Raw genomic sequence first — 19,733 nt, forward strand, 5'->3', positions numbered from 1 at the left:
ACGATGCTCACTTAAAACCCTACCACTAGTGCTAAAAGCTGATTCTGAGGCTACAGTTGTAATAGGAATGGCAAATATGTCCCTAGCAATCTTCCTCAAAGTTGGGAACCGAGTTCCAGCCACCTTCCACCAATCTAAAACTCTGAAATTCTTAGTATTCATGTCCAATAGCTCTTCATCCAAGTAGCGATCCAACTCAGTCTTGAATCCCATTGTTGTTGGCCGTCTACTAGCAACACGAGCCATCATGGAAGATAAGAAATCATCACTTTGTCCTGCTGCAGGTGCTGCTGCAAGGACACTGTTTCCCACATCATCTTCCCCATGGTACTCAAGCATCAAATCAGCCAACAAATTCTTCACTTCCTGAACCCTATCCTCACACTCCCAACTAGTTGTCCCAAGCAAATCCTCAAAACAAATCAGCAGCACTGTGGTTTTAAATCTAGGATCTAGAATAGTTGCAATGCCCATGAACCCTTGAATATTAGTCCAATATTTGTCAAACTTGGCTACCATATTGGCTGACACGGCTTGCACTAAAGGGTTTCCACAAGTTGACCACTCCCTAATCTCCTTTCTAACTTTAGCAATTTTAGTGAAATACATGTTAGCTGTTACATAATCTATCCTAGAAAACATTTTAGTGATGTCATTGAACAATTTTAGCCTCCCAACAACATCCTCAGCAAATTTCCACTCATCCTCAGATGGCAAGCAAGTGTACAGCCTATCAACACGGCTTGCCCTAATGAAAGCAGACTTGTATGGTAATGCATGACTAAGCATATTAAAAGTTGAATTCCACCTAGTCTTACAGTCAAGGACTATCTTAGTTGTGGCTTCCACTTTAACAAACTTAGCTATCTCCTCAAACTTCAATCCTTTTTTTGGTGTAGCTATCCAATATGCGACACTATCACAGATGTTTTCTATTGCATCTTTCAAAACCTCTAAGCCTTCCTTTACTATCAAATTAAGAATATGGGCAGAACAACGCATGTGTAATAGCTTACCATCATTCAAGAGCTTATGTCTTCCAATATTCCTCACAAGCAGAGGGATTACTGCATCATTGGTAGTGCAATTGTCAAGAGTAATGGCTGATATCTTCTCATCAAGATTCCACTGAACCAAGCTGTCATACAATTCTTCACCAATTACTTCAACAGTGTGAGGAGCAGGGACATAAATGAACCTATCATTCAATAGTTACAAACAAAATCAGATTCCAAGAGTGTTGATTGACAAGGTGACAACAACATGCTATGCAACCAGATCTAAGAAATAAGTTAGTACCTCATAAGAATATTTCTAAGATTCCAAGATTCATCAATAAAATGTGCCGTGATGGCCATATAACCTCTCTTTTGGTTGTCAGATGTCCACAAATCTGTAGTGATGGCCACCCTTGACTGAATTCCAGCCATATATGCAATGGCTTTTTTCTTCCCTAGCTCATATTGTGCCACAATATCAGATCTGAAATAAAATAGAAAATATTAGGAAACTGATATGGGCTCATACAAATGGCATAAAGGATGTGGGCTCATAGATCTTATACCTTATTGTGTTCCTTGTCCCAATTCTGAATAGTGGTTGAAGTGCGCCAACAAATCTTCGAAAGCCAACATGATCAACCATGCTTAAAGGGTACTCATGGAGAACTATCATGGCACTAAGTTCTTTTCTAGCTATATCTTAGTCAAAGGTGTAGTTCTCCACTGAAATTGTGCCTGCCTCTGTCCTATCAAATCTCAAACCAGCTTGTACCATTGTCTGCCCATTAAGCTTGATCTTCTTTAGCACACAAGTCTTCAAGTGATGCTTCAAATGGTTAGTCCCATTTCTGGACAACCCAGAAAGTTTCTTCCCACAATGGTTACATTTTGCATATTCACTGCTGCCAATCTGCACTTTTGTGAACTCATTCCAAACGGCAGATTTGAGCTTCCTCTTAGAACCAGCAATGATCTCTTCCTCTTCATCATCATCATCTATCTCAATTGGCAGTGAATCATTGGTCAATTCAAGCTGAGGTGATCCAGAGATTGGAACTGAATCTGATTGCACTTGTGATGCTTGTGACCCACATTGCGGGTTGCTGCTCCCATAACTAGCAGTAGCTGACATCTTGTTCAGTCTGTACAAGCACATCGAGCAATTAGCTCCATAAAAAATAAGCTAGCAGATCACAAATAGACCAAACCTGAATATTTATTTATGAATGACCAAAAGAGCTACTTGCTTGAGAAAAACAAATCACGTGAACTACTACTAGTGAAAAGAAGTAATTTAAATACTTAATTCAGTAGCCAAAGATTGCTAGAGTAGTTCACGGATGGAAGATGCAAGCTTTCTGATCAAACAAATGAAAAGAGCAAACTGCTGTCATTTCTGGACACTGGACTGAAACTGAACTACACTCCAACATTCAGAGAAGTAGAAAAAGCAAACGAATCAGAATGGAGGGGCTGCTCTCCAACCTGCTGAAAAACTGACGAACGAGCAGAAACTAACAAGGCCACGCACGGCCAGGAACTGATTTGCTCGGGACTAGAATACAGGAGACCGACGAACGCAAGAACAGAGAAGAGAGCGGCACCAGGAACCAAGGAAATTCGAACTAAATTAAAACCATCTCGACCAAGAGATCGAAGCAACAGCAGGGAGGAAGAAAAGAACGAAGAACACTGGCACCAGAAACAACTTAGCACAAGATAATTTCAACCACCAGATGTCACGGTGAGGTTAAGGCCTCACTTCCCAAAACGAAAATCACACGCTACACAGACTAGTTTTTGGTTCATCTGTGGACCTCTCACACAATGAAAGCCATCATCTTTGCTAGACCAATACACAATCTTGCACATATCTGAGCAGAGAAAGTCATCTTTGCTTACCCAAGGCTGCGTTTGAGGTGCTGATTTTGCACTTTCTGAGTAGCTGCAGCTATGCTCATCGGAGACAGGGGAGGCCGACCACCCTTCTTGGCCGCCGGACCAACAAGGATGCCCTTTGGCTTCAGCTTAGCAGCAGCGACCGGTGCAGTGGCTTGTGTAGGAGGTGGCAGGATGAGCGGGGCAGGCGTCGGGGTAGGCGGTGCACATGCGCCGTTCTTCGTCGCCTCCTCCGGATTCGGCGGTTGCAGGACAGCGTCCCTTCGTGGATGGCGCGGGGTCAGGACTCAGAAGGCAAATGGGATCAAGAAGAACAACTGTAACTGCAACAATGGATTTTGAGGTTAGGGTTGAGGAAGAGCATCACCGGCTATCATCTTGTCCTATTCCGGAGTTCACCATGGCTACCGGAGATGGCGACAGCGACGACGCTGTGCTCGTTGGGGGCGCTGGTGGGGACTAGGCAGTGGAGACCGGAGACGGTGTGGTGGGGATTGGGGAGAGAACGGCAGAGGAGAGAGGAGCGGCAGAGGGCAGAGCCGCGGAGGTGGAGCCGCAGAGGGGCGGTGAGCGGACGGCGCACGTGGGGTCGCGCGAGCCCACGGCGCCGCAATTCAGCCGCTGGTCGTCTGACGGCTGGTGGAGTGGAGTGAGGATGAGGATTAGGGTTTGAGGGAGTTCTGGAATATATATATACTCATATGCTTATATGGGCCAAATATGGGCTATATGCTTATATGGGCTAAAATTGCAGATGTTGGATATTATTTATGCGGGTTTTTTTTACCCGCGGGTATGCGGGTATGGGTAGTATACACCCACACCCATACCCGCATACCCGATGGGTACAAGAATTCGTCCAATAACGTACCCGCAGGTGCAAAATGTCTTCCATACCCGCCTCCTTATCGGGTAAAACCTGTTGGGTACTCGGGTTTCGGGTACCCGTTGCCATTTTGAATCCCACCCCGCGCGACTCCCCCGACGCCTCCTCTCCCACGTGTGCGACGACGACTCCTCCATCTCTCATCCCACCAGGCGAGGGAGCCACCCACCAGGTGAGGGCACCGACCAAGGATGCTAGGCCGCCTGCCAGCGGCCACCACGACGCAGGGCCCCCCTCCCTCATCCCCACATGGGCGTGTCCCGCACTAGATTTGCCACCGTCGGTGCCTGTCCTAAAGGTCCACGCCGCCACCCGCACCACCCCGATGCCCACGGCCTCTGCCTCCGATGACGACGACCTCGACGCCCACGGCTGCGGCCACTGCTGCACCGTGGCTCGAACCCACGCCGGAGGCGAAGCTGACCCTCGACACCGTACCTGCGGCTGCCACTCCCTGCCTCCACTTCGGCCCCTGTAGGCTGCATCACATCCGCTTCCCCTCCCTCCGCCTCCTACGCGTCCATACGAGCCCCCCATCTCTCCGTCCGTCCTCTTCCTTTCCATCGGCCGTAGCGCCCGTAGATGCCACGCCCAGGTGCCTCGCCGTCATCGCCTCCGCTTTGTCCTCTCCCTGCCTAGTGCGCAGACGCCGCCACCGGCAGATCTTTGTTGCCTCTTCCTCTTGCCTAGTGCCGGCGCACGTGGATGTGGTACCTTGCCGTGCCGGTGGCTGCGGCAGCGGACCATGATAGAGGGGCGGTGATGGCCCAGGCGCCGATTAGAGGTCGCGGCCATCATCATCTCCGTCGGCAAGTATGGGCTCCCCGTTGTCTTCCAATACCTCGCCAGACCTCGCCGCCATCCTCGAATACCTCGCCATCGTCCTGACAACGACAGGTACGTGTACCCTCCTTTTCGATCTCGAATTCTCGGTCTATCTGATCTCTGCCTTCTTCTTGATCTCGATCCCATTGTTGCGCTCGGATCTGATTTGGTTATGTCTTCATTCCTTATGCGTGATTTCCACGCCAAAGAATTGCTCTAGGCATCGGCAATAACCCCTTCTCTACCAGGCCAGTCAGGTGGACCGACGTTGGCAACGTCTAAACAGCCGAACCAATTCCATTTTTTTCAGAAAAACACTGGCCAATGATGGTTCAGTTTGGTGCGTACCAATCTGACTTCGATTGTCTCATACTATTGTTCCATTTCCATACTTATTTATATGTGTACATGGCATCTTTATATGCACAAATATGGTACTTCTAGCATTCCCTATTGTTGGTTCATGCTAAAAACCACTTTATCTTTACAGTTATGTTCCAATGGAGATGTGGAGGATCTTGATTCACAATAGAACCTCATGCTGGTCATAGTCTCCACTTTTCTTCTTTCAATAATGACAATGTGAGATTAATGGTGTTCTTAAAATTTAAGGAAGTCCTTCTGCCATTTATGTTTGGACTAAAGTTTCTCACCAATACTTTTGTAATTATGTCTGGTTTGATCTATAGTTTTCTCCATGAGTGGGGAATATAGTCTCACTTACTACCATCATCCCTTCCATGATGGCGTGCTATCCTAAGTGTCGCCTAGGCAATGTATACATCAATCGTCTGTTTAATTTGGATCCCTCTCTATAGGTGAATCGCGAAAAAGGAAATAATTTCTTATCCAACTAGCTAATCACACTTGGTTACCTAGCAGGTGAATGAGATATTGCATTGTTCATTTTCGCTGCAGTAATATTGTTCATTTATATCCTAAGATATTATCTTCAGATCAGTTCACTTTGGAAAAGGAATTTTTGTTCATTTATATAGTCCCACCTTTTTACCAAGTTAAGAATCCATGTTAATATATTGTGATGCAAGAACTATTCAGTTCAGACTGCAAAAGTTCGCCTACTCATCATTGCTTTTTACAGGGATGAGATGGGAGATAGCTTAAATATATTGTGTCCAGATCAATGTGCAATTGAATCAACTGAGAGCAAATCAATCTTTTCAAGGTTTGGTGGTATTTGATATTGCATTTTCAGTTTGTGGCTTGATATTTTCTATCCTCGATTCTTCATACAAATATCCAGTTTCTGATATAGGGCGCGTTCGCTGGTCTGGATGTTCCAGACCAGCCGGCTGATCCCCTCACACGACACCATTCATCAACCAGCCGCTACAGTGTTTCTCTCTCACAAAACCAGCCAGTTTCAGCCAAGTTTCAGACCAGCGAACGGGGCCTAGTGAGTCGAGCATTTCGATAGATATACTTATTTTGGGTTATCGCTGCAAAACATGGATTGTGTCAAATCATGTATCCTTGCAGTTGACCTGCCTCTGATTCTATCAATAATACGTACTCTGGATTATGCTAATTCTGTAGGCCTAACAATAGGCACCTTGATAGGTGGTCACAAATCCGGTTCGAAGAGCTGACCTGCTTCCTGTTCTACTGACCTGGTGATCGGTACTCATGTTAAGCTGCCAAATAGTGCAAGTTTTTGCATAGAGCATATTATGAATCCTGACATGATTCTGAAATAATTGTGTATTAGATTAAATTCTACAAATTTCATTGCCAGTCAAGGCTGCCACACTGCAATTTTACAGAGGCCGGTGTTTGTCGATTATATGCTGTCGTACTCTGGTTATCCTACTGCAGAAGATTCATGCCATGCAGTTTTGTCAAACTCTGGTGCTACCTCTTCCTGCTCCTGCCTATGTTTTAGCATACTTCGCTTCCTTCATGCATTCTATATTAGCTACATTTTGCTTACAGTAAAGGACATACTAGAAAAAACAGGAAACTTATTTAGTATCCATTATAACATTGCTACAGGAGTCCAGTAAAAAAATAGGTATGTTTGTGTTTCAGCTCTCTCACAAAGCATATAGACTCAGTTACCTTCTCATAGCACCTAATATCATATCAACTTTTACCAATTTTGGAAAATGATGTTTATACATATAGCGACCTCTATATATTTAGCATCGTATCTAATTTAATTAGTGCCTTAAGTGAAATTTATACTTTTGGGTACCACAAAAGAAGTTAACCAAGTGAGGCAGCACTCTGTTTTTCCTATTTATCCTTCACTAGGTAGCGTGCCCGTACGTTGCTACGGAATAGCTAACAATTCATACTAAAAACACACAGATCGCACGATAAGATAACAATGCTGTAAAAATTAAATACCAACGTTAAAGTGACATTTAATTAAAAACACAAAATGACAACATGTTAGTAGATGAGAATTTTGAGTTAGCTTACGAAGCTCTTGATGCCATCCAACCTGACATGCAACAGTAGAAATTGGCCCATGCTTTGCTACGGGCTCATAAGATTTGGACAAAAAATAATATAATGCAGAACAACAAATAAATGAATATATATCATATGCCTAAAAAAATTGAAGGTAACGTATCATTCAGATTAACATCAAGTTTACTTAATATGTTCCAATGCAGTTGGCCAATACATGTTAGCAAAGCTACATCGTCGAAGAATACCTAGTTTGAATGCAAGAAACACCTCAGCTTTTTTGAGAATACATCCCCGTGCAATCCAATACATGCACTCCATCGAACAGTTTCAGACTTTCACTGCACTCAACAAGTGATTTAGGATTAGTTCGTCAGAATGAGGGTATTTCCATTTTATTTTATCCCAAAAAAGCATAAAGTAGGAAATTCAGTATAACAGTCAGAACAGAATATGTTTTTGTTTTACCATCGGAGCAGCATTTGCCTATTAGATTATCTGGTCAAAATAAAATTGAAATGTAATAGTGAACAAAACCAATGAGTATGATAGGGGAACTGGAAAAATTACTGGCTATGGACAGCTGACGTCCAAACTTGAATGGAATAGAACTACACTAATTCAGAAGGCCAGTGCCCAGACAAACATTTTTTATGCCACCAAAAGCATTCAAATCACCTCTTGAATACTATAAGATCTGAATTTCGCATGTTTCACAAATATTCCTTAGATACAGCAAACATAAGTTTGATATCCTTTAGACATCGAACTAAATTGGTTTGCTAGAAAAGATTAGAGATTTGGTCATACCTTCCATGTCCCCCTGGTCTGATACACAGCATGACATCCTTGTCTGCAAGAACTGCACTGACTGGAACAACTCCAGCACCGAGTGCCTTGCCTAGAATCTGTAGAGCAAAGACAATTTGAAACAGTAAGTGGTTGCATACTCTGAAGCAAAATGGGGAAGTGACCAGCAGATACTTATGTAATGAGTATAGTTAATAAACAAGAGTGTAGCAGAAAATGAAACTTACCACCATGTCAGGCCGTATGTTTTCCCAATCACATGCCAGCATTTTACCAGTTCTAGCTATGCCAGTTTGGATCTCATCAGCAATCATCAAAATGTTATGTTTAGAACACAAATCTCTGACACCTTTCAAATAGCCATCTGGTGGGATTACTACCTACATGTATAACATGAAGATCAAATTAAAAATTGTGAAACTAAAAAAACATTAACCATTAATGATAACTGAAACAAAACACCAAGGAAAAGTGCTATAAAATCAAACCAAAACTATATATTTGAAATCAAATTGTTCCTGGTTTACTTTACCACCAGTCCACCACAGCTAGCAAAGTATGACCAAAAGTCGAAATCATCCAAACCAGATGAACAAAAATACAGTAGTTAGTGAAAATACGTTAACCCAAATGGTATGGGACACATTCCAGGAGGAATGTACAGAAAACTTTGAGTTTATAGTTATAAAAGACATGGACTTATATCTATGTGTTTGCACTAACACATCAAATGAATCTTGAATCTTGAGAGTGAAAAAGAGAAACATATTGAGAGCTAAATCGATAATGTGCACAAGCCTCTGTTGTACTAATGTTAAACAATTCTTTTTTCACACAGCTGGAAGAAAATATTATCACAAAGAGCTAAGGAACGCTCTATGCCATGGTTGCTGAGAAGCACAGTTACTTTCTCTGTTTCTCAGTCTACAGGAAATATTTGAGCTATACCTTCTGCTCATTCCTTGATCACATATAGGATCAATGGATATCTAATGCAGCTTGCAATGCAAGGATTGCTGAGAAGCAATTTGTTTATAGGTGTAAAGTAAATATGTGGGCTAATATATGTTCTACTCTTTCCTTGGTTGAGTGTAGGTGTAACAGAATATCTATTGTACACAATCATTCAATGGATGATGCAAAGCGATAGTACTGCTGTGTAGGAAATATCTGAGGTAATGATTTTTTTTTGCTAATTCCAGCGTTACCTATAAGTGGATATCTAACAGATTAACATAGAATATAGCACCCTATCCTACGAATTAACTCGTATTTCGAGTCAACGTATGGACTCTTCCTGAGGGTCCTTTGCTGCAGGGCTCTTAGTGGTGAATCTGGGCCTGGGGGGTGATAATTGCTAGGAAGTGGTTAGTTTCTAACTGTAAATGAAATATGTGCTCAGAACAGTCAATGCCAGATATAGCATGATAAAAACATACCCCAGCTTCACCTTGGATAGGTTCAAATAAAAAACCACAAATCCGATCTCCATGCTCTGAAATAAATAGTAATTGTCAACATGCAGAAACACGTAAACTAAAACCGTCTGTTTGGCAATGTTAAACAGATAAATTACCTTCAAAGATTTTCTTTAACCCATCAATATCTCCAAAATCAACTTTAAGATGGCCAGGAACCAAAGGACCAAAACCACGAGTTGCATCGTTGTCACAGCTCATGGAAATGACACCAAGAGTTCGACCATGGAAACACCCACAGCAAGAGACAAGCAAAGCCTGCAAAGCAGCAAACATTTTGGCAAATTAGTGAATTTTCTACTTTTGAAGATGTGAAATTTATGGTCTATCAAGATATGGCGTGCACCAAACTTGCACTAAACGGAATTAAGAATAAAAAGAGTATGTGTCTTTCCAGATTGTTTGCTCATATTAAACTTTCTGAATTTATTTTGATATAATTATATAAGAAGTAAAATAGGGGTTTCATGATATATAAGTAGGACAATCAAAAGGAAAAAGGGCAGGTACATGATTTGCATCTAAGTATATCTTAGAGCACATCATCCAGAAGTCCACAGGCTATGCAGTAACAGGATTTTAAGAATCGATGGATGCAACCTCGTCATCTAGTAAGAATCTACTTAAAGCTTACAACAGCTTTGTAGTCACAAGATAGAACTTCAGGGAAGCACAAGCAAATCCAAGTATGGAAAAACTGCACACCACTATCAGCACCCGAATTGAACAAACAATCTTTTTTGTCGGGTTATACCTCATTCTTTGGTATCTGTTTCTTCTCATAACCCCATTTCCTAGCCAATTTGATAGCAGTTTCAACTCCTTCAGCTCCAGTATTCATTGGCAACATCATGTCATATCCAAACATGCTTGTCAGATATTCCGCAAAGATTGGGAACTTATCGTTGTAGAAAGCTCTAGAACTGAGCGTAAGCCTTTCTGCCTGTTCTATCAAAGCTCTCAGGACTTTTGGATGGCAATGACCCTGCACGGAATGGCAAACATTACACAGTTTGAGTACATAAAAAGAAGCATGACAAACAATGTAGTATCCCAACTTAACTTTTCTAACTTCCGGTCTGTTTTGACAACAAATAGTTTACAGACACGATTTACTGCATAGATGAGGTTTAAACAAATAGTAGCCCCACGGAAAGAAGTCTACCTGATTGACTGCAGAATAAGCAGAGAGAAAATCGATGTATTTGTTGCCTTCAGGGTCCACTATGTGTGAACCTTCTCCTTTGGAAAACACCATGGGGATTGGATGGTAGCTGCAGGCATTGAAATGTTAATAGAAGAGTGAGCAACTGCAGTGCTGAAATAAATTTCTTGCAGAAGCATTTAGAAGTTTAGGGCCTTACAAACTTCCCATCAATCAAACAAAATACGCATTCACAGGCGTGTGCACATTCAAAACGAACAGCACAGCGATCACTCCCTTGAAAGTATGGAAGAAAAATATTATGCTACCTGAGACAAGAGTGTCATCTCAGAAAGATGTGTCACTGTACGAAACTTCTAATTACCTTCTCCTTAGTTCATGCGCAACTGCGATCCAAACTTGAATGGAATAGAACTACACTAATTCAGAAGGCCAGGGCCCAGACAAACATTTTTTATGCCACCAAAAGTGAAGCGACCTGATTTCCGCGAAGGGAAATCCACAGAGTCGAAGTGTAATAAGACCGTTGTAGATCATATTACCCAAATTCCAGTCGAATATCACATCCATACAACGATAAAATCAGAGTACAAATAGTGCATAATTACATAAATTATTACATCGCCGTATTGGCGGAATCAAAAGTAGCATTCATTCAGAACAGCTTGAAGATAAGATCGTCAAACTCGAGCGTAGGCATGAACCCCTCAACCGTCAAACTCCTCGGAGCTATACTCCTCAGCAGAACCTGTGTGCCAAAATTTATCAGTACGATTTATACTGGCCACTCCCACCCTATGAGCATTGCTTTGTGGAAATTGGATGCAAGTTAGATATAATCAAAAGGAACCTATAAGGCTGGGGTTTCCTATATATATATTAGCATATCAAGTATATAATAGTATAGTCAAGTTTTAACTCCATTCCCACACACATTCCACCCCTTTTCCCTTTCCAGAGCCATGTTTCGATCCTGGGATCGACATATCACCATCTCCACATCATCACCATACCATACCATCGCTCAGTCGACAGGCCAACTTCCTCTCGGCACTGTCTCAAGGCCCGTAGCTCCTGGCTACGACCGATACTCTCTCACGGGGGAGGAAGAGAAGGACTCATCTCACTATCTAGTTTAAGCGAAACCCAGAAAAGGTCCATAACCGACAAGTCGGCACATGTATCGATCGATCAACCATACACTCTGTAGAGGTTTTACATAACCACAAGATCTGCCTTCTTCGCTGACCGTCGCCAACTGGGCTGATTCCGGCCGCTTGCTAGCCTAGGATAATGCCACTCTACCATTCAGTCCTGGTACACCCCAAGTCTAGTCTGGGGTGGCTGAAACTGTGAGTCATGAGCCGGGTCCACAAGGTCTCCATGAAGTCTCGGAAGGGTGTGGGGAAAATCCTCCGCGCCTCGTACCTCCTTACACTGTCCGCTATCAACCTAGCAGTAGTGGCAATATCCTACCAAGTAGTCCGGCCGTCCCGCATCATATAGGGCGAGTGGTACGTAAGGCTTCCCGGTGAATCTGAGTACTAGTAAGTCCTTAGGGATGACCAAGCCAGAATGTCTCCATCAGGGTTTCCATTTACCGTGCCACCACAACACCTCCACCCCCGGGCTCCTCCCATCACAGGTTCACACCTAGGGCCACCTCATATATCGTTTACCCACCACAGGTATCCATCCCAGGGGTGCCCAGGTAGCACCACACGGCATGACTTGCCCCAGGCTCGTCGTATACTCCAACTTGGTCGACACAACCCTTACCCTCCACGCACCCAAGTCACACACGCAACATTCTCCCCATAGTCCAGTTAACACCAGTTTCCACCATGCATCAATGTAGTACAAGCGTAGTAGAAGTAATAAGCAATATAGCAGCAAGCGTGTGTCTAGCCTAATAGCAGGGTGAGCAGGGGTAGGGTTGCGTCAAGGTAAAGGCCATCAAGTAAGCATACTACCATGCAAGTCCTATCATAGTTTGATTATAACAGTAAAGTAAAGCAATAGCAGTTCTACATTAGCCATGCGTAATAGGTGCTACGAGATTGGGTGGGATGTGGCACCTTCAGTGTAGTCGTCTTCGTTCTCCTTACGGTACTCACGATCCTCGTCCGTCTGGTTCTCCTCCGAGTCTGCAACGATCGTATTATAGTCGCGTTAGCGACATCTAGAGAATAGCACAAAGAAGCAATGAAAATTCAAAAGAGCCAAATGCACTCAAACATGGGTTCATTGCGTAAAGCTCGATTTTAGATGAATTTTAGTCCTAGTTTCGTATTTTTCTGAGGTCGTATGAATTAGTTATGAATTTCTGAAGTTTACATCATTTCTGAAAATGGAAAAAGGATGAATTAATCCTGGGCTGACACGTGTCATGCTGTGACTGGTCCACGTGGCATGCTAATGTCAGCATTACGTCATCATCTCAGTTCTGAGCTGACAGGTGGGGTCCAGCTGACGTCAGCATGACGTCATCAACGTCATCAGTTCCGACAGGTGGGTCCAGGGGCTCTTGGGTCACTGACATGTTGGTCCGGTCAAAGTCAACGTCAAGTCAACGGGTGAGTCAATGGTCAACGGTCAGGGTCACTGACGTGTGGGGCCAGGGCTGCTGACATTAGCAGCTGATGTCATTGTAACGTCAGCATGACGTCACCCCGGCTATGTTGGCTTCTGACGTGTGGGTCCCACATGACGTCAGCGTGATGTCACCATCTGACATGTGGGTCCAGAGTGTCTGTGCCACTGACATGTGGGCCAGGTCAACAGTCAACGTTGACCGGTCAACGGTCAACACGGACCGGGTCCGAACTGGGCCGGTTGGGCCTGGATATGGGCTGGGCTCAGCCCGAACACGTGGCATGCTGTGGCGCAGCCACGTCATGACCTTGGGCCTTCACTGGGCTGTGGTCTATGGCTCGTGGTCCACGGTGGAATCAGGAGCGCTGGTCCATGGACCGCAGGCAGGTCTACGGTGGACCGCGTCCACCCTTCTCTTCTCTCTCTGTGGTCCACATGCACCGGGTGCATGTGCGTGTGGCCGGCGAGGGGAATTTCCCCTGTTTCCTCTCCCGGCGTGCTCCCGCCGACGGCGAGCACCTGGTGAGCCTTGCCAGCGGCGCTGGTGCACGATTGAAGTGGGTGAAAGCTCTGCCAAGCCTCGGCGTCCTCGTTGGTGAGGTTAACATGGCGTGCGGGGTCCCGTGGTGTGCCGGCCACGGCAGCGGTCTCCCGGGCACGACGACGGCGTCGGTGAGGTGGCTACGGCCTCGGAGAGGCATCTCGGTGGTGCGTGTGAGCATCACGATGCTCCAGCGGGCTTATTGGGTAGGTCGGAAGGTCTTCTGGAGCCCCCGGTGGCTTTGGCCACGGTGGCGGCTTGATCCGACCATGGCGGCGGTCCGGTGGTGAACGGCGTAGGCTCGCAGGAGCACTACGGGGCGCCGGTGGGGCGGTCTCGTCGTGGTCGTGGAGGTGCGCGTGAGTGCGAGTGTACCCAAAGGCCGGAGACGACCTTGGCCTACGCGCTCCCGATGTGGAGCGCCATGGCCGAAACGGCGAGGTCTAGCGGCGAGCAGGGGAAAGACTGGGGGGCTCACCGTTGGTGTCATGGGAGATAGGGTGGTGATGCAGTGGCGGTTCAAGGCTGTGTAGCTCCGGATGCAATGCAGCGCTGCTGTAGCCGATCGTGGTGTCGTCTCCTGCTCCGGCGGCTTCGGTGGTGCTCCGATGGCGCCTCCTTCTTCCTCCTCCCTCTCCCTTCCTTCTTCCTCGCCCTTCTGCTCTCTTGGCTTGGGTGCGCAGTGGACGGCCACAAAGTGGCGGCGGGGCATTGAGAGAGCTTAGGGGCTCCTGGGGCCGGGGCTTTTATAGCCGAGCTCGGCCATGGAGCTCGGTGAACGGCGGATGGAGACCGAGGGCGATCGGAGGCACAGGCTTAGCATCCAACGGCCCGCGCGTGGTTGCGTGGGCGCGGCGCCAAGGGGACAAGGCCATGCCGATCCTGCCAGCGCTGTCGGCCGCCGGTCGCGCAGCAGTTGAGGCGTGGGCGGAGAAGATGAACAGGAAGCTGACAGGTGGGGCCCGACAGGCAGCGACAGCAGGCGAAGCGGACGGGCGCGTGGGCGTGAGCGGCATGCTGGGCCGGCTCGTGGGCCGCGTGTGCGCGCGCTGAGTGGAAGGCGGGCGCGGTTGGGCTGGCTGGGCCACGAAGCCGAGCAGGCCTGGCTGCTGTGAGGCTTCCTTCTTCCTTTTCTTTTTCTATTTTGTTTTTCTTCTTTGTTTTGAATTCAAATTTGGTTTGAAATTTGAATTCCAAATTGGTGTACCTTTTAGATATGATGCCCATATCATTTATATATATATAAGGAATTTATTTAGCTATTTTGTATAACAAAAATAGGTGTAGTTTTGTTATACACAAATGGAAATAGTTTTCTTTTTAAACATTTATCCTTTGGTTTGAATAATAATTACTTTATGGTGTGTTTCTTTAAAGGAGTTTTAGGCATTACATAAAACAAATAAAAATCCAAATCACCATGTGAGTTAACAATGTATGCTATGTTTCATTTGTTAGTATTTAAATAAACATGATTATCAAATGGCATGCCATGCTTAAGTGTTGACTTAGGTTGGGGTTAGACCTAATGCATCTCTTAGGTTGGGTTCCTATACATGATACTCATCATCACATGGGAGTTTTTGAGAAAAATTTTGTAGTTGGTATTTTTGGTGTATGGATTTTTGGGTTGTTACAAAAAGCATTCAGACCACCTCTTGAATACTACAAGATCTGAATTTTGCATGTTTCACAAAACACTGTTTTTTTCTAAAAGAAACAAAAAACACTGTTTTTGTAGTTCAGAGAACTACGCTCCATGATGAAGGAATAGAAGATTACAAAGAAAATAACTACACCTAGAATTTGTATGACATCATGGTTGAAGCTGGGGTTTCTTTGACCTGAGGAGTGTCAACGGAAGACACTGGATCAACAACATCATGGATGACTGGCGGATGCCGCAGGTGGGGAAGCACCAGGCGTTAGGGGCATTGGGCTCATTTTGACTGGATGGCTTGGCGCCGTTCACCATCGCTCTCTGATGCATGCGTTCGTCATCCCGGCAAGGTCTGTACATTAGTGAGGAACGAGTAAAGATGTTAGCCAAGACCTATGCGTTCAAAAAAATGTTAGCCAAGACCTAAGCAAACCGATTTGTTGTCCAACCAGATCGAGAAGAGCGCAACAACCAGATCGACGTAGGACATCGGATTGAGATTAAGAAGAAGGCAGATGAACAAAAAGGAAGATGGAGATCGAGAAGGAGGGGACACAAACTTCTATGTCACAACGGCGACGACAACTATGAGGTACTCGAGGACGGCGGTGAGGTAGACTTGGGGGAGCCCCACACTTGGCAAGGAAGATGAGGATGAGGGCGCCCTCTACCCGGCGCTTCTGCCTCGGGCTTGCGAGTGCTCGAAGCACAGTCGCCGTCGCTCCATCCTGTATCCGCGCGTGTACCCGTTGGCAGGGCTAGCCGTCGCATCCACGCGCGCAACGAGAGTGGGTCGACGAGCTCCTCTCTTAGCCATGGCACGAGAAGGCGGCGACATAGGCGAGCACGCGGGCGCGGTGGCGCGGAAGAGGAGGCGGCATCGGGGCGGCATGGGCGAGGGCGAGGGCCGAGGGAGAGGAAGCCTGATTGCAGGCGAGATCTCGCATGGGGAGGGGCGCAGCGTGGGCGTCGGTTTGTGGAGGCCGCTCACAAGTCGCATTGTGACGACATGGCTGCGGACGGCGGCTGGGTCAAGCGGCGCGAGGTTGGAGGCCACCTACGCCCGGAGTGGAGCGCTGTGGTGGCCGCTGGTGGGCGGCCTTGCGTCCTTGGCCGGTGCCCTCACCTGGTGGGTGGCTCCCTCGCCTGGTGGGATGAGAGATGGAGTCATCGTCGCACGCATGGGAGAGGAGGCATCGGAGGAGCGGGGGAGTCACGCAGGGTGGGAGGCGGCGGGGGTGAGGGGGAGACGATTCGCATGGATACATAGACGGACGAACTAAAAGAAACGTCGCACGATGTCCACGTTTTATTTTTTTAGTTATAGGAAATTACAAAGCATGCTAACCATACTGCTAGTCGAACTTTGGTGGTGATTAATAACATAAACGGATTTAGAAAAGCTTAATCACATTAGGCTGGCATTGGCAAAACTATTTCTAATAAGATGCGGTTCACATGTGCAGTATCTTTGTAGTTGCATGCTTGATTGGTTTATGGTCAAACATCATGTGTCTGTAGTTGCAGGAACCCTCAATGTACATTCTATCTACACATTATCTATCATGTATTACCTTTCATTAATTTGGGAAATCCTGTTGCTTATCTATTCGATAATATATATGGTAGTATGCTCCACTACATGGATCCATTGAGAGGTCTAATAAGGTATTTTGGGATGGTAAGGATTCCTGGTGTTTTAATTAAGAATGTAATATTGTGCGTCCTTCCATCTTGTGTTTTTCCATTTACTAATCACGGTTATGATACATAATGTTCATACCCCCATTCTTTTGTCGCATACAAATTTATGTACATAATGCACACCATGTATTAAAAGTTATTTCTAACTTTGCAATTACACGATACTAAATGTTAACCTGACCTCAAATAAAAATTACTTTTGCTTACTCTGCACAGCCTAAATATTTGACAGTTGTATTTCTATGTGCCCAACCTTCAATTTTAACAATGTGTTAAATTCCTCAATGCTGCCTCCAGTTCATATTCAGGCTTCAGTGTGATGACAGGCTTCAGCTCACTGCTTCCTCTGAACAAAATTAGATACGCTGTTTTACACAATGTTTGCTCCATAACTCACTACAGCTCAGACATTGTCACCTCTTTATGATTTGCTTAGTTTGCCATTTTCTCTACCTACATGTTCTTGATGCAACTTTTCTAGCTTTTCTGCTATACATATCTCTTTGGGGTCCTATGCATATTACTCTTTGTACCATTTATACTCATTTCCATGGCCACACAAACTCAGTTGCTTAGTTTTAAGGCTTCTCCCCACAGCTATATACGTCCAACTAAATATGTCAAATGATATTCAAATTTCTTCTTCAAAATTGTTATTCCTTTGTCATGAAACCGATTACACATTGATTACAGGTTAATCTTAATTACTGTTTGATCGTGCCATTCTCCTTGATTGAATATTGCCTATCATGTGATAGAGGAATCACGGCAAAATAGGAAGTAGAAAATTATTGTGCTATCCATATACACATTGCATGTTTGCATGCACTAGCATACATGGCAACGAGCAAATGGAAAGAGAATTAAGACAAAAGGAACCTCTTTTCATTTCTGAGAACCTTGCCAAATCTGCCTACATTTAATTACTTCCCCTCTTTGCATTTGCAAAAGGAACAACTTTTTCCTCCTTTCATTTGGTTTCACGCTCACGTGCTCCATCACCCTCGCTTGCTGTTTCTTGCTGAAATTGCCCTTGGGTTTGTTCATCTGTCTTCCATGGCTCAGCCTCCCAATCCTAAAAGAAGGTCCCTACCTCTTCCTGACTGGAGATCCGACCTGCCAGAGGATCTCCTCGAGTCCATCGGGCAGCGTCTCGCATCAGGCAACGACGCAGCGTCCTTCCAATCCGCTTGCTCCCCATGGCACACCATCGTCCCGTTCGTGACCTTCGGGCCACTCCTGCTGCTCTCGTTCGACCCTGACTCGGACCACGTGGCTTCTACTGTGTCCCGGAGAAGGTCTTGTCCAAGACGCTGCCCGACATGCGCGGCAAGATGGCGTGCGGCTCCTCATGTGGGTGGCTGGTGCTCATGGACGAGGCGGCATCCGTGACGCTGCTGAATCCATTCGCCGGTGCCCGTGCCCCTCGCGTTGAGCTCCCACCAGCAGGTGAACATGTCGCAGCGGCGTCCTCATCGGGTCACGTGTCTAGGGTCCATGGCCGGTGGGTCCTCCATCCCACCAATGGCTACGTGGACGCGGATGCCGCAGGCAGAGCCATCAAGCTAGAAAACATGAGGGACATGTTCTTCCGTGAGATCATGCTCTCGGCGCTGCCTGACACCGCCGGCCGCGAGTACGTGGCCATAGCCATTCTTGGGTGCTCCATGGAGGTCGCGTTCTGCCGGGTTGGAGTCGACAGCACATGGACGCTGCTCGACACTAAACTAGAGTTCTCCGTGGGGTCCATCATCCACTACCAAGACAAGTTCTTGGCGATTAACTACACTAGAGAAATCTCCGTCTGTAGCAGCAATGCTGTCGGCTCTACTCCAACCGCGACACTGCTGCCATCGCTGTCACCACCTGTGGGGCTCTGCCACCACAGCTACCTGGAATCAAACGGTGAGCTACACATTGTGGGTGCCATGGTGAGCACATTCCACGAGACACAGAGCTTCACCTATAGCAGCGTGATCTACAAGTGCAACCTCCACGACCATATGTCGGAGTGGTCTAGGGTGAGGGACATCGGTGATCAAACACTGTTCTTGTCTAAACATTTCAATGAAAGCTTCAGTGGAACAAGTGTATCCAAGTACAAGGAGAATATAAACTACATGTCTGAGCCATTGTATGGGGATCCAGACAACTTGGTCCATCGATTGGAGATCGTTGATATTGCTACCGACGCATTCGAAGTGAAGCCCGTCCAGGAAAAGATGTAGGGTTCCGAGGCTCTAGGTTGAATTCGACCCAATCTCTGGAAGGATCATTGCAAGACATTGAAAGCTCTAGTTTGGTTTTGGTGAATTGATAAAACCCTAAGTGCTAACCTAGTTTATCAAGTGATCATGAGATAGGTAGCACACTCCAAGTAGTGAAGCAAATGAAGATCATAGCATGATGGTGATGATGCCATGGTGATGATCAAGTGCTTGGAATTGAAAAGAAGAAAGAGAAAAACAAAAAGCTCAAGGCAAAGGTATAAATTGTAGGAGCTATTTTGTTTTGGTGATCAAGACACTTAGAGAGTGTGATCACATTTAGGTTTGATAGCCATACTATTAAGAGGGGTGAAACTCGTATCGAAATGCGGTTGTCAAAGTGCCACTAGATGCTCTAACTCATTGCATATGCATTTAGGATCTAGTGGATTGCTAACACTCTTGAAAATGTTTGTGAAAATATGCTAACACATGTGCACAAGGTGATACACTTGGTGGTTGGCAC

General features: G+C 45.8%; 3 protein-coding genes across 3 annotated transcripts; 1 reads left to right on the forward strand and 2 right to left on the reverse strand.

The window, feature by feature from the left end:
* Positions 1-1,701: 1,701 nt before the first annotated feature.
* Positions 1,702-2,962, reverse strand: LOC136524562 (uncharacterized). The gene is made up of 2 exons (XM_066517885.1): positions 2,904-2,962; positions 1,702-2,143 (listed from the first exon to the last, which is right to left on the reverse strand). Exons 1-2 carry the CDS (start codon positions 2,960-2,962, stop codon positions 1,702-1,704), a joined length of 501 nt encoding a protein of 166 aa, XP_066373982.1.
* A 4,867-nt stretch (positions 2,963-7,829) lies between these two features.
* Positions 7,830-10,725, reverse strand: LOC136524563 (ornithine aminotransferase, mitochondrial-like). The gene is made up of 7 exons (XM_066517886.1): positions 10,700-10,725; positions 10,501-10,609; positions 10,090-10,320; positions 9,434-9,593; positions 9,297-9,352; positions 8,085-8,237; positions 7,830-7,955 (listed from the first exon to the last, which is right to left on the reverse strand). Exons 1-7 carry the CDS (start codon positions 10,708-10,710, stop codon positions 7,830-7,832), a joined length of 846 nt encoding a protein of 281 aa, XP_066373983.1. The 5' UTR covers positions 10,711-10,725.
* A 7,597-nt stretch (positions 10,726-18,322) lies between these two features.
* On the forward strand, positions 18,323-19,228 carry LOC136524564 (uncharacterized). Its single transcript, XM_066517887.1, has one exon. The coding sequence runs from the start codon at positions 18,323-18,325 to the stop codon at positions 19,226-19,228; it is 906 nt and encodes a 301-aa protein (XP_066373984.1).
* The last annotated feature ends 505 nt before the right edge of the window (positions 19,229-19,733 follow it).

This window comes from Miscanthus floridulus, chromosome 18 (genome assembly GCF_019320115.1).
Source record: "Miscanthus floridulus cultivar M001 chromosome 18, ASM1932011v1, whole genome shotgun sequence".
NCBI classification, from domain to species: domain Eukaryota; kingdom Viridiplantae; phylum Streptophyta; class Magnoliopsida; order Poales; family Poaceae; genus Miscanthus; species Miscanthus floridulus.